At 35.0% G+C, this 25,797-nt stretch overlaps 4 protein-coding genes across 5 annotated transcripts; 1 reads left to right on the forward strand and 3 right to left on the reverse strand.

Annotated features, from left to right (window-relative positions):
• Positions 1-300: 300 nt before the first annotated feature.
• Positions 301-10,592, reverse strand: gspt1 (G1 to S phase transition 1). The gene is made up of 14 exons (XM_051915581.1): positions 10,223-10,592; positions 7,988-8,029; positions 6,967-7,203; positions 6,691-6,724; positions 6,505-6,582; positions 5,709-5,889; positions 4,420-4,574; positions 4,194-4,334; positions 4,006-4,099; positions 2,175-2,255; positions 1,859-2,032; positions 1,677-1,766; positions 1,362-1,530; positions 301-1,247 (listed from the first exon to the last, which is right to left on the reverse strand). Exons 1-14 carry the CDS (start codon positions 10,386-10,388, stop codon positions 1,195-1,197), a joined length of 1,695 nt encoding a protein of 564 aa, XP_051771541.1. The 5' UTR covers positions 10,389-10,592; the 3' UTR covers positions 301-1,194.
• Positions 10,593-10,719: 127 nt separating this feature from the next.
• On the reverse strand, positions 10,720-14,297 carry dmc1 (DNA meiotic recombinase 1). 2 transcript variants are annotated; one of them, XM_051915586.1, is made up of 14 exons: positions 14,155-14,279; positions 13,836-13,893; positions 13,596-13,640; positions 13,371-13,517; positions 13,182-13,264; positions 12,810-12,862; positions 12,651-12,692; positions 12,486-12,558; positions 12,296-12,387; positions 12,136-12,209; positions 11,906-12,020; positions 11,665-11,725; positions 11,478-11,594; positions 10,720-11,055 (listed from the first exon to the last, which is right to left on the reverse strand). In XM_051915586.1, the coding sequence occupies exons 2-14, from the start codon at positions 13,890-13,892 to the stop codon at positions 10,986-10,988; spliced, it is 1,029 nt and encodes a 342-aa protein (XP_051771546.1). In that variant the 5' UTR covers position 13,893; positions 14,155-14,279; the 3' UTR covers positions 10,720-10,985. The 2 variants fall into 2 exon arrangements, with proteins under 2 accessions (XP_051771546.1, XP_051771547.1); XM_051915587.1 differs by having other exon boundaries at positions 11,021-11,055; positions 11,478-11,583; positions 14,155-14,297.
• Positions 14,298-15,172: 875 nt separating this feature from the next.
• On the reverse strand, positions 15,173-18,961 carry tomm22 (translocase of outer mitochondrial membrane 22 homolog (yeast)). The gene is made up of 4 exons (XM_051915332.1): positions 18,690-18,961; positions 17,056-17,174; positions 16,817-16,934; positions 15,173-15,972 (listed from the first exon to the last, which is right to left on the reverse strand). Exons 1-4 carry the CDS (start codon positions 18,780-18,782, stop codon positions 15,898-15,900), a joined length of 405 nt encoding a protein of 134 aa, XP_051771292.1. The 5' UTR covers positions 18,783-18,961; the 3' UTR covers positions 15,173-15,897.
• A 1,017-nt stretch (positions 18,962-19,978) lies between these two features.
• On the forward strand, positions 19,979-25,772 carry maff (v-maf avian musculoaponeurotic fibrosarcoma oncogene homolog F). Its single transcript, XM_051915331.1, has 3 exons — positions 19,979-20,224; positions 22,429-22,502; positions 23,920-25,772. Exons 2-3 carry the CDS (start codon positions 22,467-22,469, stop codon positions 24,361-24,363), a joined length of 480 nt encoding a protein of 159 aa, XP_051771291.1. The 5' UTR covers positions 19,979-20,224; positions 22,429-22,466; the 3' UTR covers positions 24,364-25,772.
• Positions 25,773-25,797: the final 25 nt, after the last annotated feature.

Genomic DNA, 25,797 nt, shown 5'->3' on the forward strand with positions numbered 1-25,797 from the left:
GATTCCCCAGATTCTCCATTTCTGGTGGATGTTTATAAATTTACAAATATATAAATTTTAAAATGATCTAAAAGTAAGTGTTAGCAATAAAATACCATTATTAATGAAACAGTGGCGGATTATTTTCTGCATTATCATGCCCATTTGGCCTTCCAGCTTCCTTTGCTGCTTTAATTAAACTATTGACCATAGTGCATTATCAGAATAATCCAGAATTTGCAAACTGCAATGCGATTTCCAGGATACTGAACACAATATAAACAAATATATAAACAAACCAAAGCTAAAAGCAAAGATCCATTTTCATTTAAAGTCATTTTAGTGTTTTATTTTTTTTGGAAGTTTGATGTTTACATCCCCAACAGGAGTGTACAGAATTTACCCCAGCTGCTGTGACCAGTTCTTTTTTTTTTAACCACATGGGTGTATTTGTCATTTGTTATGTAATGACATCACAGTAAACACATTCATCTGCTCATCTTGTGCATGATTACATCTTTACATAAGTGTAATTTTATTTGAAGAACCAAGGCCTCTTGTATGACCTGATCTTGACTCTTGCAGGGCTTTCAAGGTAAAGAGCAAGGGTACTGGCAAGCTCTGACCCTGTATGGACCCCTTTCATGCCATAATAAAACAGTCAGCAGTCTCTAACTGTCCAGATGATGTTGTTATAAAGTGATATGCAACCAGAGACCCTGCATTCTTGTGTATGTGTGTGTGTGTGTGTGTGTGTGTGTGTGTGTGTGTGTGTGTGTGTGGGGGGGGGGGGGGGGGGGGTGATCTGAATGTTATGTTTGAACGGCATTAACCTCTCAAAGAGATGACACCAAGACTCCCTCTGTCATCTGTATTTTAACATAAAAAGAAAAAGCCAATGCCTTAAAAGAAAATTGCATCCATTTTAAGATTGAATATGTACCAGTAGAGAGAAGCTGGCTTTAAAAATTGGGCTACATGAGTGGCATAGCTGAGCTCTCAATATGAGAAAGCTGTCACACTGAGTTTGTCTTTCTATGTTAATGTTCTTCCTAAAATTGATACTGTCACTTTGATAATGTCCTTTTTCCAAAGTATTTTTCTTAGACTGATCCACAGTGGGAAGATGGAGCAGTTTGGAGGACATCTGGCAGGCACACATCACTGCATCCTCCTCAATCCCAGAGTGCACCACGGAAGTCCTTCCACCCACATTTAGTCCTTCTCAGGTACCAACTTCAGCACCTTGCCAATTGCGATTGTCTTACCTAAAAAAAAATAATGAATACATCTTCATTTTAGTATTCAAGGAATACTATATCTGTCATTGCATTTATGTATGATATAAAAATACATGTTTGAATTGTCATGTTATATCTTACCCTCATCTCTCAAGGTGAAACGTCCCATCTGAGGGAAGTCTTTAAAAGTCTCTAAGCAGATAGTTCCTGCAGCCCTAAGACGGGCGATGCATACTTGGTCTTGTTTGACGAAGCGTGGGCGAGTCTTGCTCTTTTCTCCTGTCTTCTTGTCCACCAGACAGATTAATGCCTATATTTAGAGGTTTTTGGGGAACATGACAGTTAAATATCTTAGGCTACCAAACCATAATGCTCTGCTCTCTATCATGGAGATCTGAATGAATGTTTTACGCCTTTACATCTGAATGTTTTATAAGTGCACACAAAATGACTTACTGTTATCTGCACTTCTTCTATGCAGGTATGGATGTGTAGTACTGCATTGTAACCTGGGCATATAATGGATTTGTGTTCAATAATGACAATCTGTGAACAAAAACGAAGAAAAAAGCCATTAGTTCTTTCAAAAAAAATGAGATAGCATTCATAATCTTTAGCATCAGTGCTGGAATCATTACCTGGGCATCAAAAGTGCGCCCTGAGTGGCAGAGGTTCTCAGCATTGCATAGGATAAAACCTGGGAGAATCTCTTCCTCCTCAATGCCTTTGAGCCGGAGCTTCAGGTTTTCACCAGGCCCGGCGTAATCCGTCTCCACATCATCAGAGAGAAGACTCAACACCTCCACCGTGTGCTGGGAAATAAGAACAAACAGTGTTTCAAACGTTGACTGTGATCATTCAACATAATGGGTAAGATAACAACATATTGTATTTGTACCTAACAAAACAAGAAGGACATTCTCTCATGCATACTGTTGTTTTGTACAGTCTTACCCTATTTGGCATCATAATAAGCTGTTGTGCTTTTCCGATACATCCAGACTCCAGTTTTCCAAGCACCACGGTGCCCATGTCCTGCACAAGAGATTATAAAGCAGCATTATGGACTCTGATATTAGAGATTTTTTACATTTATTATTGAATATTTATTTGTGCCTAATCATTTCCTCCATTTTTATATTAGATTACCTCTGCCGTCATTTAACGCTAACTTAAAGTTAATCTTAAATAATAGTAATAATTTAATAACACTATATTACAACATTGTAACTATAACATTATAATGTTGTAATGCCTGAATTCATATGTAGCATTTAAAAGTGTTGTTCATTTAGACAGAATAGAATTTTATTACCACGCATAAAACATGAAAACGCATGAAAATAAATATATGAGAGAACATAACTATTTTAAATTTTTTATTTATTATTGAATATGTAATTGTGCCTAAACATTTCCTCCTTTTTTTAGATTACCTCTGCCATCATTTACTGCTCACTTAAAGGGTTAGTTCACCCAAAAATGAAAATTCTGTCATTAATTACTCACCCTCATGTCGTTCCACACCAGTAAGATCTTCGTTCATCTTCGGAACACAAATTTAGATATTTTTGATGAAATCCGAGAGGTATATGACTTGTCCATAGATAGCAATTTAACCACCACTTTCAAGGTCCAGAAACGTACTAAAGACATCGTTAAAACAGTCGACGTAACTGCAGTGGTTCAACCTTAATTTTATGAAGAGACGAGAACATTTTGTGCGCAAAAACAAAACAAAAATAACGACTTTATTCAATAATATCTTCTCTTCTGTGTCATTCTCATACGTTGTTTACGTCCAGCACTTCCAGGTTCTATGTCAGAACGGTGACTCATTATTGGCCGGTTCCTGCGTCAGTATCACACAAATGCATCGTGGTGCTCACGTAAACAGCCTCTGCCAATACTGAGCCGGCGTTCTGGCGTAGAACCTGGAAGCGCTGAATGTGAACAGCGTATGAGAATGGCACAGAAGCAAAGATATTGTTGAATATTGTTCGTTATTTTTGTGTTTTTGCACACAAAAAGTATTCTCGTCGCTTTAAGGTTGAACCACTGCAGTCACATTGACTGTTTTAACGATGTCTTTAGTACCTTTCTGGACCTTGAAAGTGGTGGTTAAATTGCTGTCTATGGATGAGTCATATACCTCTCGAATTTCATCAAAAATATCTTAATTTGTGTTCCAAAGATCAATGAAGGTCTTAAGGGTGTGAAGCAACATAAAAGTGAGTAATTAATGACAGAATTTTCATTTTTGGGTGAACTAACCCTTTAAAGTTAATCTTAAAAAACACTAATAATCTAATAACACTATTTCATAACATTACATTATAATGTTGTGATGCCTAAATGCATTTGGGTGTCAAGCGTATTTGAAGATGTTTTCTATCCAATTACTGACACTTCAATCTGATGGTAATTGCCAGCTCTAACAAGGAAACTAAGCAAGGCTTTAATTAACTTGGAACTTAATCTCATTACATGTGCTGAACACAGGGCTTAGTTTAGCTTATTGGTTTCATAATACCACACACATTTTGTCTCGGAAGAGAACCACTATTATCCTAGATGCTTTCCTGCGAAAACACTCCATTAAAATAAGGAATCATCAACAGAAACTGAGACAACAGCAGTATTTGGAGCAGTAAGACACTCTTGATAGACACTCAGAATATTATATTTTAGAACAACAGATGCGGTTTTGAGGAGCATGCTGCATATGCAAATGTCATTAAACTTGACATAAAATGTTAAGATATTTATACCATCTTTCACTTACCTTGTATTTATCCACAATAGCCAATCTGATGGGACCATCAGTTGATCTGGTGAAGTTTGGCAGGCTGTCCAGATGTGAAATAAACGGCAATCCCCTATAAAATTTCAGAGTTGAAGTAAACTGCCAATTGTCGCTCGGATTTCATCTTCATATGTTCATGGTAGCCTGAAAAATGATGTTACACTTACGTGTACCAGGGGCACAACTCAGAAGATTCTTTCAAGTTGGCTCCTGTCAGTCCGGAGCACGGCATGAAGTGAATGTCTTTCTTTGGATTAAAGCCTACTTTCTTCAGAAATGGCACTAACTTCTCTTTACATTCCTCATATCTGTGGGGTAAATGTGTAGTAATTGGTAAAAGAAGGAACGGATACAAGGATAAAAATGATAGAAGTCAAACTCTATTTAATATACCTATCCAAACTCCAGTTCACAGTGGGATCGTCCATTTTATTGATGAGGACTATCAGATGTTTGACTCCAGCTGTTTTGGCCAGCATGGCATGCTCCCTCGTTTGACCTCCCTTTTCAAAACCGGTCTCAAACTCACCCTTTCTGGCAGAGATGACCTAAAGAAAAGGAAAATGTGTTTGTCAATAAATCTAGATAAAATAAAGTCAAAACCTATTATTTCATTTATCTATTTTAATTTATTCTCACCAAGGCTGTATTTATTTGATCAAAAATACAGTAAAAACAAAAATATTGTGAAATATGGTTACAATTTAAAATAGCTTACCTATTTTAATATATTTTAAAATGTAATTTATTCCTGTGATGGCAAAGCTAAATTTTCAGATTCATTACTCTGGTCTTTAGTGTCACATGATCCTTCAGAAATCATTCTAATATGCTGCTTTGGTGCTCGAGAAAAAGTTCTTATTATTATCAATGTTTAAAACAATTGCTGCTTAATATTATTCGTGGAAACATTTTGTGATACATTTTTATGAAGGATTCTTAGAAAGTGCCAAAAACAGCATTTTTTGAAAGATTGTAATTGAATTTACTGTCACTTTTGATTAATTTAACTTAAAGGGTTAGTTCACCCAAAAATGAAAATAATGTCATTTATTACTCACCTATCACTCATTATGAATCAGCGTTACGAATCATGATTCGGACCGCGTGTCAAACCGCCAAACTGCGGAAATCACGTTACTTTGGCGCTCCGAACCGCTGATTCGACACGCTGATACATAACGCTCCGAAGCTTCATGAAGCGGTGTTTTGAAATCGGCCATCACTATATAAGTCGTTATTTTGTTTTTTTGGCGCACCAAAATATTCTCGTCGCTTTATAATATTAATATTGAACCACTGTACTCACATGAACTGATTTAAATATGTTTTTAGCACATTAATGGGTCTTGAGAGAGGAAATGTCATTGCTGGCTATGCAGGCCTCACTGAGCCATCGGATTTCAACAAAAATATCTTAATTTGCGTTCCAAAGATTAACGAAGGTCTTACGGGTGTGGAACGGCATGAGGGTGAGTAATAAATGACATTATTTTTATTTTTGGGTGAACTAACCCTTTAATTGTTATATTAATTTCTTATTATATACTATATTGTACTCTCAATCCAACAAACATTACTTATGTCTGTGGCAAAGACTTGCACAGCTCAGCTACAGAGCTATGAGCAACAATCAGCTCTTCTGCAAAGCAAATAAATGAGGCATTTCAAGAGGAACTCACCAGCACTGCCAAGTCAGCTTGGGATGCCCCCCCAATCATGTTGGGTACAAAGCTTTTATGGCCCGGGGCATCAAGAATAGTAAAGTGCTTTTTCTCAGTTTCAAAGTAGGCTCTTCCAACTTCTACTGTTTTCCCCTTGTCTCTTTCCTCTTGGTTTGTATCTAGAGCCCAGGAAAGATACCTGCAAAGATAACAGATGAATGAGATGTCATTTCAACCCAGATTGCAAATAAAATATATTTCACTCAAAAAGGCACGAACATTTGAAAAGCTCACACAGACATCTAAAAGTGACTATGCCATTAGGTTTTCTTATTTTATAAAAAGCTTTTTAACTTAACTCCATGTTTGTCACATGATGTACACTACCATTTAAAAGATTGGGGTCAGTAGGATTTAAAAAAGAAGAAGAAGAAGAAGAAGAAGAAGACAATTTCTACAAAAATATTTAACCAGAACACTGTTTTCAACATTGATAATAACAATAATAGATGTTTCTTGAGCACCAAATCAGCATATCAGAATGATTTCTGAAAGATCATGTGACACTGAAGACTGGAGTAATGACTGCTGAAAATTCAGCTTTGCATCACAGGAATAAATTTTATTTTAAAAATGTATTAAAATAAAAACAATTATTTAAAATTCTAATAATATTTCACAGTATTACTGCTTTTACAGTATTTTGATCAAATAAATGCAGCATAAGAGACTTAATGACCCCCAAAAATGTATGCTCTTATGCTGTATTTCCATGAAAAGGCATGGAAAGAAAGGCATAAATAAAACTGTTTACCAAGTCTCTCTGTTCTTCTCTTTTGCCTCCCGTTCATATTTCTCCAACGTTCTTTTGTCCACCATACCAGTTAGATACCTTAATGGAAAACAATTAAATATGCATTTAGTCACATCATATATCATAATGTATAACAGAAGGTTACAGCAGTCAAGACTTTGTTATAAAGAATCATGGATCACTCACATAATCTGTCCACCAATTGTAGACTTGCCTGCATCTGTACAAAAGAAAAATAAATCAGGCAAACAAACAGATAAATAAATAATAAATATTGTATATGTATACAGGACCTAACATTAACCTTTTTGCTCACCAGCCACTGTGGCTAGTGGTTTTCCAAAATTTCACTGGCCACAACTTTGTTTTTGCAATGATACATAAACAAGATAATTCTGACATGCATCGTAACTGTAACTGTATTTTCCAACATTAAAATGACACTAAAACTTGTTAACATACCCACATGTCCAATGAACACAACATTCACATGTTCCTTCTTAGGGGCATCTGGTAGAGGAGGAGGCAGCTTGGGGGTCGGCATCTCTTCATCCTCCTCCATCATTTCATCCTGTTCCTCATCCCCACAGCATCCAGTATCAGCTGGGGATCCACCTCCTGGTTCCTCCTCATCCAGCTCTCCCTTCTGCTCCCACGTCTCCACTGCGCTGGCATCTGTCTCTCCATTCTCCACTGCAGCTGTGGGGACAGTCGCAGGAACATATTTGCATTTAGTGGACGCAGGAGTCAATGTTAAAACTTACTAAAATACAATGACCTGTTCCTGGAAAATACTATAAAAATACTATTCCTTTAGGCCAGTGTTTCTCAACCAGGAGACAGGGGGCCACTAGGGGGCCTTGACAAACTTCCAAGAGGGCCCTAATAAGTCTTAAAATTATTTAAATGTAGGTATCTTAACAAAATCCTAATTGAAATGCTAAAAAAAAAAAAAAAATGATTCTCTTAATTCTGATTAAGAAAATCAAACAGGACCTGAAATTAATTTCAATTAACATATAGGGGTGAATTCAGGGTGATTGGGACACTTTTTGCCATTGAGATGAATTGGAAAAAGTGTCCCAATCAAGCTGAATTCACCCTATTGTATTGCATAACAATACACAAAATCAAGTTAAGCAACAAGTTACACCGACAGAAAATTAAGAAATGCATTCGTTGTTTTGACAGTTCTATTGACCTAATGACCTAACAGGTCATAGAACATATACAATCCAAGTAATATTGGAAACATTGTCATCTGCTTCTCTGGGTCAGTAGCTGCAGCTGGAGGTGTAAGTAAAGGGATAAATAAGGCCTGTAATATGAGCACATGAGTGCTGATGTAACAAGCCCGAGTTGCTCTCTGTATGGCTGATGAAGCAGCATTAGTGGAAGTGCAACACTATATCCAGAACACAAAACCCAAGTAGAAAATCAGAGTCTAGCCTAATAGACAGCTATTCAAAAAACATGAACATACCCACTGGTTCTGAGATCTCCATGCTCGCCACTGCATCAGTGCCTGTTTAAAGAGAGAGGGGTTATGACTGGATAACATTAAATTAAACTCAGTTGTAAATCTGGCAGTCTTTAGAGTCACCATGAAATTCAAAAACTGACAATTCTTATTTCTTATCATGGACTATTGCAGTATTTATTATAAATTATTTATTAATTATTTAAAGAAAAAAAAATTATGTGGCCTTCTTTAATCAAAATAACTTTCCTTCCCTCTTGCAATGACATCTTTTCTCTGATGACGTGTTTACTGGTGTGAGTGTGGGACAAGCTGTCACTCACATGAGATCGCAGCAATATCAAATTAATGGAAAAAATTAAGTCCCTCTACATTTATTTTTCAATACCGTTTTACTCAGATCAGTGGCGTGCAGTGGAAAGTCCTCACAGTTTGTTTGTTTTTTGTTTTTAATAAATCAAATGTAAATTCATGTCTTGTATTTAAATTCATATATTTATTAAAAACAAGTATAAATCTTGTTAATAAATAAGTTAGTGTTGAAAGCATTTTTACATTTATTCCAAAATAACTCAAAGGCAGTAACAATTTCATTTTTTTTTTTTTGGGGGGGGGGGGTGAGCTGATGTTCAGCTGTTCTTTTTAAGTCAACTTATTTTCGGATCATCAATCAAAGCATGGTAAACACTGGTCGAAGATACTCCACAAATATAATGTAACTTTAATTTCACTGATTGCTGATTGCTCACTAAAAATCCCCCACAGCCATCATGTTTCAGCTCATTTCAAGTTTGATTTTCATGTGACAAAGCAGCGATATCTACGTGGGTTAGTTGTTTACTTTTTAATTAGTCTTCCCATTAACATCATAATTTTGTTCATTCAGACTGATTCGCGAAATGCGGAACACGCACAAAAACAAGAGGCGGAAATTATCCCATGAACCAATTATATCCAATCATAACCAATAATATCTAATCATAGCGCGATAGAAGCATTGACTCCCCTCACATGACTTTACCCTATTCATTCTCAATTACCCCCCACCAAACCCACTGCGCTTTAGGGGGTCTGTTAAAACTCAGTGGACTCAAGGGAGGCAAGAGAGACGCAGCCTGTTGCTGCAACTTTACCTGCTGCTGTCGCTGTTGGACAGTGTTACTTTAGTGTTTACTTTAGTGATTTAATGTCACATTTTGTAATACGTTGTCTGTAATATGGATTATTTTCTTGAGGAGGCACTGCCTCCCTTGCCTCCTCAGAGGAAACGCCCCCAACAGAGAAGAAAAGACTATTGCAACTTCCATTTCATGCCGTCTTTAAGAATAGTTTGTTATCTCTATAATATGGATTATTTTCTTGAGGAGGCACTGCCTCCCTTGCCTCCTCAGAGGAAACGCCCCCAACAGAGAAGAAAAGACTATTGCAACTTCCATTTCATGCTGTCTTTAAGAATAGTTTGTTATCTATAGACAGTTTAATTAGGTTGTTTAGCTCACTGTTGTGACAGAAGTTGAATATATATACTTTCAATGTACAGGTGACAACAAACTAGAAATTTCGACTATAATATTGACAGTTTTATCAAAGTTGGTGTGGACATGCCCCCTTGTAATTTACGCAATAAATTAACCTGAAACAGACAGGTGTCAAATATTATCAGGTCATTTGTCTATTATTAATAGTAACTTAATTGTACTACACAGCTGGTCACGTGTCAAACACCGCAGCACCCATGAGGGGGCGACCCGCTGCTGTTGAACAGCTAGAATTGCGATTATTTCAGTATTCGTCTCATACATAATTTTAATCATATTTCTCATTAGTGTTGTTCAATTAATGAGCACACACATCTGATTAAACTTTTAAAATAAGTGCTAGTTCGTTTAGTGTTATGTACGTCATACTATCATGTATTAACAAGTGGAATGAATGAAGGAGGAGAAACAAATATCCTGATGTCGGCTGCTAAACTTGCCACGCATAGCTAGCCGGGCATTAGTTCATGACAGTTCACAAATGTGTATTAAAACGCCCTAAATCAACATATTATAAAGCAGTAACGTACACCTGACTAGGTAAAATGAAAATATCTTCACTCGGCTATGGTAAAGATAGCGCTCAAATAATCGCTGGCATCTGCTCTGCTAGCCCGAAGAAAACATTTCCAGTTAAAAGCCCTTTTATGGTCAGACTGCATTAATGCTGTCAGTCGGTTTATTAACGCTGTTAGTTTACCATCAGACGTATCGTTTTCCGGTGGACCCCGAGAAAGAAAGGATGGTACGAATTCCGGAGCGTTAACGTTGAGCCCGGTGAAGGCGGACTGAAGTTCGGTATCAGCCGTGGCCTCAACATCGTCCTCCTGTTCCCACGAATCAGGGGCTATGTCTCTCGAGTCCATAGTGGCTTTAACTAGAATAGCTGACACAAGGCGGTTTTGACCAAAACCAAGTCTACTGTGTTTTCAGTATCTATTCCAGGTAAACTGATGGATTGGGGAACTCGTAAATGTGCTGAAATGGTTCATGGGGCGCCTAGTCTTCTTGCGACACCATGGACGTGTAGCTAGTAGTTAGCTGATCCTGAGTGATGCATGCGCGCAGTGCAGAAATGTGGACTGTGAAAGCAGAGACCATGTGTGATAATAGCCGCATCAACAGCTTTTCAAATTAAGACCACCATGGTAAATCTACAAGTACAACATTCAAAAATAGGAATATATTAACAGTAAATATGTGACTGCAGTAGTTTTTATTAAACCGTTTTTATGTACTTTTGTTTTACAATTAAAATGGCATTGTATAAATAAACAATTAAAAAAATACAATATATAAACAGATGTGTGATGTATAAATAAAGAATAAATACAGTGTATTAACAGATAGACAGTAGATAAACATGTAAATAAATAGGTACAACTGGTTTATGTGTTAACTTGAACAGATTCCATCTTGAACAAAATGAAGACATTTATGTAACATGCTTTCTGTGTAGATTTTTAGTCTTTGGCATCTGTTATTCCTCCAGCCATGATGGCAAAAGTAGCCTCATTTTCTGGCATGTCTGGGCTGTAGAAAAGCAGCAGTTTTGTTGCATTTAAATCAAATGAAAATCATATAACTGTCTAAATATATAAATAAATGTACATAATGTCAATGTATGTCTACCTTTGCAAAACAAAAATAGTAAATAGTAACACTTTACAATAAGAAGGCATTTGTTAACATTAGTTAACATGAACTTACAATTAAAAATGCTTTTAAAGCATATATTAATCTTGGTTATGATATGTTAATTTTATCATTTACTAATAATGCATTGTTAAAATCAAAAGTTGATATTTTTAATGGACTTGAGCTAACACAAACGAACAATGAACAGATTAATAAATACTGTAACTATTTACATGATGTAATGCTCATTGTTAGTTAACTAACATTAAGAAATGAAACCTTATTGTAAAGCGTTACCGAGAAAATCTTTAAATTACCTATCAAATATTTTGGCAATTCTCAACTCAGCACGTCCTTTCCTCAAGCTGATGCGTGTGGTGGAGGCATGCGCCAGTATGTGTCCTCCAATGGGCTTTTTGGGATCTGCTTGAAATCTAAGGTCATAATAATCAGTTTAAAATTCCCCAACATTCCCTTTCCTATTTGTTTAGTGTTCCTACTTACGTCATTCCAGCTCCTGGATCTGCAGTCATTTGGTTGGTAACAAACACTGCAACGTTGTACTCTATATCCCACAAATGACAGATATTATTGATGAAGTGAAGGTCGGAAAAATGAAGTTCACATGTGAAGCTTACTTCACTGAAGATAAGACTTGACTACTATCAAGTTCAATGTCAGATCCATTATACTAGTAGTGTCTTTATTCCCATTATTTATATAACAGAAGGTGATTTTTACAGACCTTCAGAGATCTTCTGCAGTCTGGAAAGCATTTGTGCAAGCTTTTGCTGTCTCTCAGCCAGCTCGCCTCTTCCAGAGAAGTCCACCCGGAACAGAGCCATAATTGAGTCTATTATCTGTGAAAAATTAATTGTTGAAGGCCACAAGATCAAGTAAAATCACTTCCTAAAAATTTAAATCTCAGAACATTTACAATGATAGAATTAAGTCTTTCTTCCATCTATAACTTACCAGAAGCTTGAAGACACCTCCTTCCTCATGACACTTGGCTGCAACAAAGTCTAATAATTCCATCTGATGCTCACCTATGAATGAAAAAGATAAAAAAAAATTGACATTTCAAAACTTTAAGTAAAAAAAGTTCAGCTTAAAAACAGAGGTAAGTTCTTACTCGTATATGCACGTGCATATAGCACATTATCCAGTACAGCTTCATGATCCACATTGAATCTGTCAGCTATGTCCTTCAGTCTCTCAGGCCGACTGGTGTTCACAATTATTAAGGAGAAAAGGGATTCTCCATACTGAATAGTTTTCGAAAAATCAATTTGACATAGAGAAAGCAAATTCAGAAATGATACAAGGTGTTTTCAGAATCAATGAAGATGACCTTTCCTCCTGAATACCCATATTCACCAGGAAGCTGAGCAGTTACTTAGGAAAAAGAGAAAAAGAGTGACATTAATGGTCTAAAATGACAATTAAATTGCATATATCATTTATATAAAATACATTGTTGTTCTTACCACACAGTGTGTGAGCGAGTTGGGTCTTTCCAGTTCTGAATTCTGAAGGTACGGGAAAGGATTCACAAAGACAAAAACATGTCATTTTGGTAGAACTGACGTATGGGAAAATAAATAAAAAAAAATTAATTTTGGCTGATAATCATAACACCACATTACCACCAAAAGCCTCAGTAATGGCCATACTCTCTACACCTCCTCCAAGGAGTTTGCTAAACAAAACATGAATAAAGTTTTTTCTCCTTTCATGTGTAAATAATGTAAGACTTCTATCAGACAAAATGTTCAACCCTGTGTAAAAACACAAAACAGGTGACTGCTTGTAGGTTTGAGTACAGAGTCCCAACATGACGTGTGGGGAAAAATAGATATTGTAGCCACAAATAAGAATTTGTTCCCACAACTTATTAATTTGTGGCCAAATTTTAAAATTTAATTTAATTAAATTGTGGCAAAATATCTAGTTTTTTTTCTCTGTGTCATCTGCGGGGCTCTGTATTTTAGAGCTAAAAAAACATAGTTATTTCTTACTCAAACTCCAAACTGCCAGTTGTGATGTGGAACACTTGCTTCCTTTTTATAATGTATTCAGATGCTGTCTGAAATCCACATGTCTACATGAAAGAAGACAAAATTTTATACATTTACTATAAGATTACCTCTATGCAATTGAAAAATATGTATTATGCTAACAAATTACAGGAAGTCACATCAAATTACCAGCAACTTTCCAGCAGCTTCCTTTATTTTGTCCACTTTAGCCTCAGACAGTCCCTTTACATTACAGAGAGCACGGCGTGTAGTCATCTGGATGCCTTTCACAGTACAAATCCCTACAGACTTCAGTTTCTTAATGTCAGCCATGTTCTTAAGAGAGAAGGATATGAATCAGTCACTGTCATGATGACATTATCATAACTTTTCTAATATCATTAATTTACTTACAATGCCATGCTTCTGTAAGAGCTCAATGTCTTGAAAAAAGGATTCCTAAGGGGGTAGTTTATAGGAAATTACGTAATCATTGATTCATGTTATACACATACAAAAAAGTAAAAGACAAATTTCTAATTTAAAATTTTTTTGGTTTCATTAAATGTATTTTGAAACAGGTAATATTAAACACAAGACCTTACTAACACGACTGATTGTATTGGCTGGCTCATAGAAATTAATGTGAATCACCTCATCTTCTTGGTATCCCGACTCATCCTCCAAAGCCTGGTCTTCCAAACCTTTCATACTATAGATGATTTAAAAAGAAAGTTTACAATTAAATACATAGGTTTCGGCGACTAGTTAACGAGTCAGTCGGTATTAAGTATCTGGATAAATCTTTTTTAAGTGGCGGCTGTTAACTGTTAGCTGGCTGTTTCAAAAAGAACTTATCTTATTAACTCTCGCTGTAGCTGTCACAGGAACAGTTGGTGTCATGTTCCTCGTCGTATTAAGGGTGTAAAATAACTTTTTTGACAAAAATAAATGAATGTAAAGGACATTTTACCTCACGTTTATTCCTCAGGGAAAGCTGACAGAATCTGTTCAAGTCAGTGATCTCGCGTTGATTTGACACTTGCGCGCGCCGCGCATCTGTCCCGCGCGAAAGTCAGACAGCTGTCATGAATGTCATACGCACATTAAGGTTTCAGTTTTTAATGGTTGTGATTTTTAAACTACAGAAAACACTTATAATACATCTAAATGGTTCTGTTTTCTCTTTTTTTTTATCTAAAACCGACCTGAAATGTAAAAAACGAAAGTTTTTTTATGATCCTGGTAACAGACCACGAACACCGTCGCAGATTTTTACTTTTAGATTTTTCTTTAAAACTGTTTTGAAAGTTTTACCATGATTTTGTTGATCTTTGCTACGTTCAAATATATTATAAATACACTATAAATATATAAAACAAATATACTATACATTTTATTCTCCCAATCCCAGATCTCAAAACATGAAAATCTATCACAAATATAATGTTTTTACTTTTTTTTTTTTTTTTTTTTCTCAAGAAAGTATGATAATTTAAACAAAAAAAAAAAAAAAAAGTGAAATAATCATAAATCTTGTGTGGAAATAATTAGCCTTTTTTTTTTTAAATAGAACTAGGACTTTTAAGTTGACGTCATTCCTTGTCGTGGCGTCATTTCCACCTATGGAAAATGGGAAGGAATTTGCTGAATTCGGAAACGCATACTAGTACACCACACTACGTTTACATATCTTTATATGGCAGAAATAGTAAAAGTAGTATGCGTTTCCGAATTTAGCAATAGTCTTTATGAGGAAAATTTTGTTTGGTCTGGGGGAATATTTTATTCATCGTTAAATGACTATTAATGTTAGGTTGAGGGTAACCTATGATCAAATCATCACTGGAGTGTCAACTGAAATTTGCGACTTTTATTTTGCATAAATTACTGAGGCGCACTTTACCAGTCTGGCTCTACTCTTCTGCGTCACTTCAACATATGAAAAACGCAGTTAATCATTCTGCAATATAAAGTAAACACAAAAGAAGGACAGAGGAGGACTTTTTATTCCCATCATGTAGAGCAAACAGGATTACTCACTATTGAAAGTACCATGCTTTGAAACATTATTTCTCTAATATTTCACAATGATTCTGCACACTGTATGGCTTTTTTCTGTGGAATAACACTGCAGAAGCTTTGCATGATATTAGTTCTACCTGTAAAAGACACTGTTGGTAGAGAACCATTTCTAAACGTTTTAACATTTCTGAATCAAAAAACAAGAAACAACCGTAATTTGTAGACAGAGAAAGTTTCAAAATCAACATTGGCTGATAAATATTACAGATCTTTTAAATGCTGTTATAGATTCTCTACAACCTCAGTGTTAATCCGGCATTACAATGGCCAACATTGCACCGTAAACACTCTCTTAGAAATATAATGCACCTACAACACAGTCAAAATATTCCCAACAGATGCTATAGTCTCTCTCTGAAAGACATGTTATTAGATAGATAGCTATAATAATAAAAAAAAAAAAAAGTAAAAGGTCAGAGCTTGGACGTTAGTCTATGCAGAATGTTTTTGTGAGAAAGGCAGAGAGAGAGGGAAGTTCATAAAAAGTCATCAAGATTTCCAATGTACAGAATCTATACAGGGTAATGACTTCTTGATGTTGACCAGCCACAGCATCTTTTCTCCAATTCTTGCTCCCTCTCTCTTTCCCCTTCTTCTTCTTCTACAACTCATGGATGTTACATTATATACATCACAGCTTTCCAGGAGCAGGAGGCATCATTCCAGACATTCCTCCAGACATGCCAGCATTTGGACCCAACAAAATCTATTAAAAGCAGAAAATGGACAAAACAAATGTGAAATGAATTCATATTTTAATGAAAAATAAATGTAAAACACATGAATTAAAATAAACAGGCTTAATTACTTTTTTTTTTTTTTTTTTTTTTTTTTTTTTTACAAAAGGCATTTCAATGGAAAGATATTTAACATGTTAAAGATTTGTAAGAGAAGTGAGGACTGCTTTACATTATTTACATGTGGGAATGACAGAGACACATGAAATAATGCATAAATGCAGTAGAACGTATCCCAAAAAAGTCGAGATGAGGAAGAAATTATTTTTAAGGGAAGTGCAAGGTAAAATTCAGTTGTTTACGGTTGAGGTACTATGAAGCGAATAATATTACAAACTTTGATACGAAGCAGAATAGTATTTGAAAATCAGAGGATAATAGTAAAAAAGACTTTAAAGATAAAAGGTAAAAAACAAATGGGATCTCCAGAACCCGACTTTTGAAGTCTGTAGTTTTAAATACGGCTCATCCAATTTGAATTTAGTGTCAGAACATTTTATTATAATTATTATAACATTTTATTATTTTGAGGTTTTTTTTGAGTGTTACATAATGTGACGCTGTTTTGCACTGATTCCATAAGACTCTTTCATTTGTATGGATAATCTTTTGGTTTGTGAAGTTACAACCAACAATTATTAAAATGTAAAGAAATTTTTTTATTACTTTTGAGCAAAAATAACTATACTGTTTCTATTATATAAAAATACTCATTCTGTCATATACGATTTTGGTCATACAGCTCACTAAGTTACTAGGTGGGTATGGTATCACAAGGAAGGTGTTCATATGCAGGACTTTGGTGCAACTTGCCTGTCTCTGCTGTTGTAATTGTTGTTGTTCAAGCTGTAACCTCTCAGTTTCAAAGACAACCGGCAGAACCAGAATCATAAAGGAAGTGGTACCGACCCATAGAGCTGAGCGGGAGAAACTACAAGAAAGCAATATATAGATAAAAAAAGATGCTGAAATATGTAGCCTAAAAGATCATTGTTTGTAGAATTAAATCACCAGTATGGTTTTAATTGTAAGGTCAACTGCCAGTAACCCACCTGTAAAGTTTTTTGGCTACAGATAGCGAACACTGTGCAGAAACTTCAGCTGTTGTTCGCAGTGATTCTGGAAACATCTCTGTGAGACCCCACAACCTCTCCAACAATGTTTCATCCAGCTGGGAGAGAAGAAATAAAAGCTGGAGCATCATATCAGAAAAAGAAGTCTCTAAAATGCACGCCACCAGCCATGAGACAAAATGGTAACTAAGGACGCCATGAAAAAGCTTATTCCTTATTCATTCCAATATTCATTTGAAAGCTGAAGGTCTCTACTGACAGTGTGCAATATGATGTTGATATACTTTGTGTATGTGAAATGTTAACATTGATATTGGGGCAAATGATATGATACACAATGAATTGTGTGTGTGTGTGTGTGTGTGATTGATATATATATATATAATATACTATATATATATATATATATACACACACACAACCATTCAAAAGTTTGGAAACATTACTATTTTTAATGTTTTTGAAAGAAGTCTCTTCTACTCATCAAGCCTGCATTTATTTGATCAAAAATACAGAAAAAAAAAAAAAGAAAAAAAAAAAAAAACAGTAAAATATTATTACAATTTAAAGTAATAGTTTTCTAGTATAATATACTTTAAAATATAATTTAGATCTGTGATGCAAAGCTGAATTTTCAGCATCATTATATCCAGTCTTCAGTGTCACATGATCCTTCAGAGATCATTCTAATATGCTGATTTATTACAAATGTTGTGCTGCTTAATATTTTTTATAACGCGATACTTTTTTTCAGGATTCTTTGATGAATAAAAAGTTAAAAAAGAGCAGCATTTCTTTAAATTAAATCTTTTGTAACAATATACATTACTGTTCAAAAGTTTGGGGTCAGTATTTTTTTCTTTCTTTTTTGAAAGAAATTAATACTTTTTTTTCAGCAAGGATGTGTTAAATTTATAAGAAGTGATAGTAAAGATTTATATTGTTAGAAAATATTTCTATTTTGAATAAATGCTGTTCTTTTGGACTATTTATTCATCAATGAATCCTGAAAAAAGTATCATAGTTTCGAAAAAAATATTAAGCAACACAACTGTTTCCAACTTTGATAGTAACTGAGTATCAAATCAGCATATTGGAATGATTTCTGAAGGATTATGTGACACAAAAGACTGGAGTAATGGCTAATGAAAATTCAGCTTTGCATTACAGAAAAAATATATATTTTAAAGTATATTAAAATAGAAAACCATTATTTTAAATTGTAATAATATTTCACAGTAGTACTGTTTTTTTTCTGTATTTTTGATCAAATAAATGCAGGCTTGACGATCATAAGATACTTCTTTCAAAAACATTAAAAATAGTAATGTTTCCAAACTTTTGAATGGTAGTGTATAATGAATTAAAGAGAATTCTCTGAGTTGTCACTTGGGCAGAACAAATGTCTGAAATGGAAAAAAAAAAAAAAAAAAAAAGTGAGAGAAATACTCGAACTGCTTAGTCTCTTCGTTTCATGCATGCAAGGTTTGGCCGGCTAAATAGCTAATATTGGCTATGCCAGCACCAAACAAGTTTTGGTCTGTTTCTTCATATTGTCCAATATCTTTACAATTTTCTTGAGGTCAAGCAAAATTGCAGAATCGATCAAGTACCTCTTCATCTTCATCATCTCCCTCGATCTCGTCTTCGGGCGGTCGTGTTTCCACACGGCCAGAGTCTGGAGAGAGCTCCTGGATGGCAGCCATTTAAAATATGACGTAAGTCAATTTCAACTATAAGCTTTAAATTATAATTGTGAAAAGACCACAACAGTGTTTTACAGCTTCACAATGATTTAGATTCAAAGAGCACGCATTGAAACCTGAGGTCACTTCGGTTACATGTGAGACGGATGTACTTCCCCCGGTTCCTTGTAAGGAAGCACAACGGCATATTTTGAGACACCTATCGACAGGGAGGTCTTACTGCAGTTCATGATTGCGTAGTAGTGGACGATGAAATAGTGGAAGATTGCGCTCACTGACACAATTCCCCCTGGTTTTATTAATATGAAGCAGAAGAGGAACCCAAATCACGTAGTTTACACGTCACTTCACCAAAAAAAGCCTAATATGGGAGTTTGGAATCAACAGATTATTTTTTTTTTGTTTGATGCAAAGTAAAACATTTGGTTTACATTAATACTTGGATGAAACAAACATGCCTTTTCAAAAGGCGTTTTTAAGTTAGTGAAAGTATGTTTCATTTGTGGTCACAGTTGTAATCAATGGGCAACATTAACATTATCAGCAGCTTTTTTAGTAACAGGCAATTTTGTGGGAAAAATAATTGCTAAACCATTTCCTTTTACTTTGGTTAATTTTTTTTAATGTAACAATAATTTGTAATTGCAATGAATCAGTTAGCCTAGTTAATTATTCAAAAATAAGGGTGTTGCCCACTGATCACAAATATGATCTCATAAATGTTTGTTTGTATTGTAATCATGATATATAGGAAAAAGAGAAGTCTTACCTTATATAGCCTTGAAATATAGGCCTATGTATAAAAATTGGCTGCTGTATGAATGTATTATACATATACTTTCTTTTATGGATATTTGACAGACATCTTTCAATACAAATGTCTACATATTTCAACATTTGAATTCAAACATTTAAGGGGGTTGAAATGTTTAAATGATACAATACAAGCTCAAAAAACCTTAGCATATACTAACTTAATGAAAGAGACTGACATTAGGAGATTATTTTTATGGATGATACATTTTATTTAATGGAATTAAACGGCTGTGCTCACCTTGTAAATATGTTTACAGTTTGCACTTTCATTGTAAAATACATCAACTCTTTTTTAGACCTTACAAACATAAATGTCGATGGGATTTAATGGGTTAAGAAAAAAACGTTTCACAACGTTGTTGACTGATATTTTTGTGTGCTGAGGTCCCGCCCTCATTCTTAAAGGCTTGAGTCATCTTGTGTGTGTTTTTTATGAATGAAAGGATCCAGCCCCGCTGATGGTGGACTGATTCCGGGAAAAAGGCGTTTAGCTCTCTAGTCCGTCTAAACACGGGCCGTGCTGCGATAACGTATGTCAGTCGAAATACCGGACCAGCAGTGAGAATCGTGGACTGATCTATATTCATATTTGTTTGAAATCAGCGCAGAAGAGAAATCAACACCAGGCAAGATTTTCTATTTTTTCCTCCTTTCGACATTTGTTTACACTAAGGAAACGGAGGGGTGTTAGCAAAGCTGCTGTAGTACATGCCGTCAGTGTTTGTTTTAACACAATATCCACAATTGATACTGTTGTGGCTTAAATGTTGTATTAAGATTATTTGGAGTAGTATATTATACATTTTAATAGTATTAGTCATCATGAGCGCATATAGCGTGTGTTTATATCACGATGTTAGGTGTAGCAACAAGCTAACGCGTAATAAGGAAATAGCTTAGATGTTCTCGAATCAGACCGTTAAAATGTATAAGATTTATATATGTTTTTATTAACATTTTTGATGTTTTATGGTCAGAAACTACGCTAAACATGTAACGTTATGTTGTTTACTATGAGAAACGACTAGTCAGCAATGTGTTGGTTTGGTTTGAACTGGAAATATCTTATGTAATAAACGAATTCCTACGTTGTTACACCTATTTATTATGTTTTATATATAATAATGTAATTTAAAGATTTGTATTAAATTGTCGCTGGGTACGCAGTGTTTATTTTGGAGCATGTGAACTGAAGACGTTTGGGCGAAAACGACAGCCCAAGACTTTTGTTGTTTCACTAAATCGTCTATCTGGGTTTTATATGAGATCATTTTATATGTGAGTGATAATATTTGTTGTCACTGAGTAATTGGGAATTTTATAAATGACGTAAAACATGAGATGTGAAAGGAAAGTAAGGAGCTGTTGCGAAGATAGGAATGGAGGACTTGTGCTGAATCACTGTGACTCTGTGGAAAAGCTCAGGCGGTTATTTGAGGCAGCTCGCGGATGATAGGTGCACTTCCCACACATGACGGGAAACTCATGGTCAGCAGCGTTTAGTTCTTTATCTGGACTTTGACCAGTCATGATTCACTGTCAAGAAAAAAAGTGCTACAGTTTGGATACAGGAAGTCTAGATTTAGAAAAATGGAAAGAATTGGTAGTTTATGTTGGAATTAAAGATGCAGTGTTCACAATTTGACCACACACACCACATTATATATTTATAAACGTATAGTTCCTGTCTTCTAGCTTCTTCTCATTGGTCAGTGCACCCTGCTAAAACACACGATACATTAACAGCTATGACGCGATACACCTGTTCGGGTCGACCGATATGGATTTTTTTTTTTATGGCTGATGCCGATATCTCACAAAGCCGATATCACATCATACCATTTATTTAAAGATAGTAAAAACACATAACAATTACTGCAAGTAAATGTTTTTATATTTATTTTACATCTTTAGCAATGATTAATTTTCTAATTAATCATTTCTTAATATGTAAAAAAAAATATTTAAAAATATGGTATAAAAAAATAATTTGAACATGATAAAAATCTGTAAAATAAACAAATTTAATGTCCATTCACACCAAGGACGATAACTATAACAATAAAGATATAGTTTTAAAAATCTAGTCCACATTACAACTATAACGATAATGGCACAGAGAAACAATACATTGGAAACACATTGGTATCACTTTCAAAACGATTTTTTGACAGCCAATCAGAATCCTTCCTGCTTTAAAGAGCTCGAGCATTTAAAGCACAGATGGCAAAACTGCAGCGCGAGCTTAGAATAAACATAACGATATCGTGCATTGGTTTGGATGCTAATATAGCTAGTTATCGCTCTTTGTGTGAACGGGCCTTTATACTTAAACTTCTTGATTCTGTATTAATATTATAGTATGTTTCAGAAATGAAGGAATTGCTAAAAAATCTATACCGATAATAAAAAAGCAGGTAACACTTCACAATAAGGTTCATTAGTTAAACATTAGTTAATGTATTAACTAACATGAACTAAGCATGAGCAATACATTTGTTACTGTATTTACCAATCTCCGTTAACGTTAATGAAAATACGGTTGTTCATTGTTTGTTCATGTTAGTTCACAGTGCATTAACTAATGTTAACAAGATTTTAATAATGTATTAGTAAATGTTGAAATTAACATTAACAAAAATTAATAAATCCTGTAGAAGTGCAGTTCATTATTAGTTCATGCTAACTAATGAACCTTATTGTAAAGTGTTACCAAAAAAGCTAACTACCGGCAGATATATTGACTAAAAATGAAAATAAAATAAAATTCACAATACACTGATTTTGTAATATTTTCACTTGATTTAATCTGATTATTTGGTATTTACAGGTTTCAGGGATACATTCAGGGAAACATAAAACCAGACAATGACTTCAGACGGCAGAGCTAGTAAAGCACTCAAGGTAAAGATCATTTTACTGAATACACTTTTTTCTTTTTTGTCACACACTGAAAAAATGTTTGTAATTGTTACATGAAAATACTGTAAAATGTTACAGTAAAAACCTGTTAATTGGTTAACTAAGTTACCTTACCATATACACAAAAAAAACCTGTAAATGGTGTAACTGCTTTTATATTTAATTTTACTATAAACACTTTATGTTTGTGCTGGTAAAATCCATAAATTACTGTATAATGTAAGTAAAAATGGTAAAAGGACATTCCCAGTAGTCATTGTGTGGGATTTTTTCTTCGTGTGTATAATACTGTGCACTGTCTATATACAAATTCTGGCCGTGTTTTATGGACCAGCCAATTATGATGAACTCTGATGAACCACCTGTATTATTATGGGGGTTATCAGTACATTTAAAAAAAAAAAATTAAATCACTGTGACTTCCGATTCATTAGCCACAATAGGTATATAACTAGAAGAATAAGTGCAGTAAAATGTAAAACTATTTGCACTACAAACCAGTGTTCATAAATATGATAATAAATTAATATAATATGAAAAGAAATACCAGTTTGTAATATCAAACAGCATAACAGGCTGTTTTCATACAGCTAAAATAACTGAAAGCAGATGACACCGGAAGCCTTGCATTCAAGTTACAAATTGCCAAAACTGTTCTTATGTTAAAAAAAAAGGTGGATACAGGCACCAATATTACATGCCGTAATACCTGAAACATTTTTACTGTATTTTTCTGGCAACCACAGCTGCTATTTTTGACAGAAATGTAACTGAATATATTTTTTATTAGTTCATGTTCACCCAAAAATGAAAATTCTGTCGTCATTTATTCACCCTCAGGTTGTTCCAAACCTGTATGAATTTCTTTGTTCTGTTGAACACAAAGGAAGATATTTTGAAGAATGTGGGAAACTGAACAGTTCTGGGGCATCATTGACTTCCATAGTATTTTTTTTTCTACTATGGAAGTCAATGGTGCCCCAAAGCAGCCTGGTTATAAACTTTCTTCAAAATACCTTCCTTTGTGTTCAACAGAACAAAGAAATTTATACAGGTTTGGAACAACTTGTGGGTGAGTAAATGATGACCATTTTGGGTGAACTATCCCTTTAAATGTTAATTTCAACATTTACTAATACATTATTAAAATCAAAAGTTGTATTTTAACATTATTTAATGCAATATGATCTAACATGAACAATGAACAACAGTATTTTTTATTAACTAACATTAACAAAGATGAATAAATACTGTAACAAATGTATTGCTTTGTTAGTTCATGTTAGTAAATACATTGTTAACAAATGAGGCCTTATTGTAAAGTGTTACCATAAATTATGGCTGTAATTATGATAAAGTATGTTTAGTTTTGTTTCATATAACTGTCCCATTGTTTCAGGTGAAGAGGGAATGCGGGGAGAACGTCCCAGTGCTGAGCGACAGTGAGCTCATGTCGCTATCGGTGCGCGAGCTCAACATGCACTTACGCGGTTTGTCACGCGAGGAGGTGCAGAAGTTGAAGCAGAGGCGGCGCACGCTGAAAAACCGCGGCTACGCGGCGAGTTGCCGGGTGAAGCGCGTGTCCCAGCGCGAGGCCCTGGAACAGCAGAAGAAGGAGCTGCAGCGGGAGGTGGAGCGGCTTGGTGCCGAGAACGCAGGCATGAGGCGGGAGCTGGAAGGGCTGGGCGCCCGTCTCGCTGCGCTCCAGCGCTTCGCCAGAGGTTTGGAATCTGGAGGAGGCAGTCTGCTAGCCACCACACCCCGTCTGAACACAGCCTCCGTCATTACCATAGTGAAGACACCGCAGCAGGTGCACAACCCTAGAGAGCAAGGAGCATCCTAGGGCACCACGCTCGCATGGAGACGCAGACACACATAGGTACACAGTATGACCGCGCAGACAGACAGGACCATGTATACTCACATATACAGGAAGAAAAACAAGTACCACTTGGGAATTACAGATTCACTTACATATATAAACACACACAGACTGCATATACAGTCTAATAAATGTCCAAGAATAATCTCAGTACTGTTGTTGTGGCCTCGAATATCATGACAAGTGTAGAAGTCTACACAAAGCTATTGCTAATGATAGCATTATGCTATTTTTATGCCCATTGCTGTGCTTTCTGGCTGGTGATACATAAAAAAATAGTGCTAAAACTTGCTATCATGTGGGACCACCAACATTTCAGAAGCTGGTTAGTTGTGCTGGAATATCCCCATGGTATTAACGTATCATGGGACTAGAGAACATGCAGATCTATTGATACATGCCATTTATATATTTTAATGTTTGTATAAAAGACAAATGTTCAACAACAGACATAAAAGCTATTTTATTTGTGTTCCAAACAAGATGTTTGAAGGTAATTTGTGCTGTGATCTGTCTATATACTACTTCTGTTTGACTAGTTTGGGGTCATTCTTTTAATTATTGTGTTTTTTTTGTTTGTTTGTTTTTTTTTGTTTTTTTGTAATGTTTACTTGTTGTAATGAGTTATTAGTTTAGTAATGGTAAGGTATGCAGCCCCATTACTTGTAATATGATTCAGTATGTGTGAGGGTCATATTTGTACTAATATTAGAGCAACTTGTTTGTAGTGGTATTTTTGTATTTAAAACCAAGACCATATATATTATTTGCTATTTATGATTAAAACGTATCTGAATATTTTGGAAAGCTGGAATATTAAAAAAATACCATTAGAAGGAAAAGAGAATGGAAGGGGAATCTGAGGAAGATGTGAAATTAGAGAACAAAGGGGAAGAGAGCAGCCAGAAGGAGAAGTGAGCACTTGTGGCTCACAGGGGAGGGAAAAAAAGGAGGATAAGAAAGTGACAGAAGGAAAGTGAAAGACAAAAATGATATCACATGTACATTACATTAACCCGTGGTTGTTGAGATGACTCTTGCTGACTACAAGCCTTGTTTATTCCATTAAACAGGGTAATACTGTATGATCAGGTAATGATCGGCCATGTTAAACTTGGATATCTTTGGTGATTTTCTAATTAAGTGTAGTTAGCAATGTCATCATCAGTACTGAGAATCTAACCTGGTAATATCATGCCCATGACACTTGTGCTTCAGAACAATGTGCCGAATGTTTTGTAAGAGGGCAGAGCACAAAAAAACAAAAACAATTGACGTTTGTATTTATTATCTGTATTTTTCTATGGTAAATTCATTGTCTATTTTATATCATTTAATTGAAATAAATGTTGTATATATTGTACATAGAATTAGATGTGTTCATTGAGTGAAAAC

This window comes from Ctenopharyngodon idella, chromosome 12 (genome assembly GCF_019924925.1).
Source record: "Ctenopharyngodon idella isolate HZGC_01 chromosome 12, HZGC01, whole genome shotgun sequence".
NCBI lineage: Eukaryota > Metazoa > Chordata > Actinopteri > Cypriniformes > Xenocyprididae > Ctenopharyngodon > Ctenopharyngodon idella.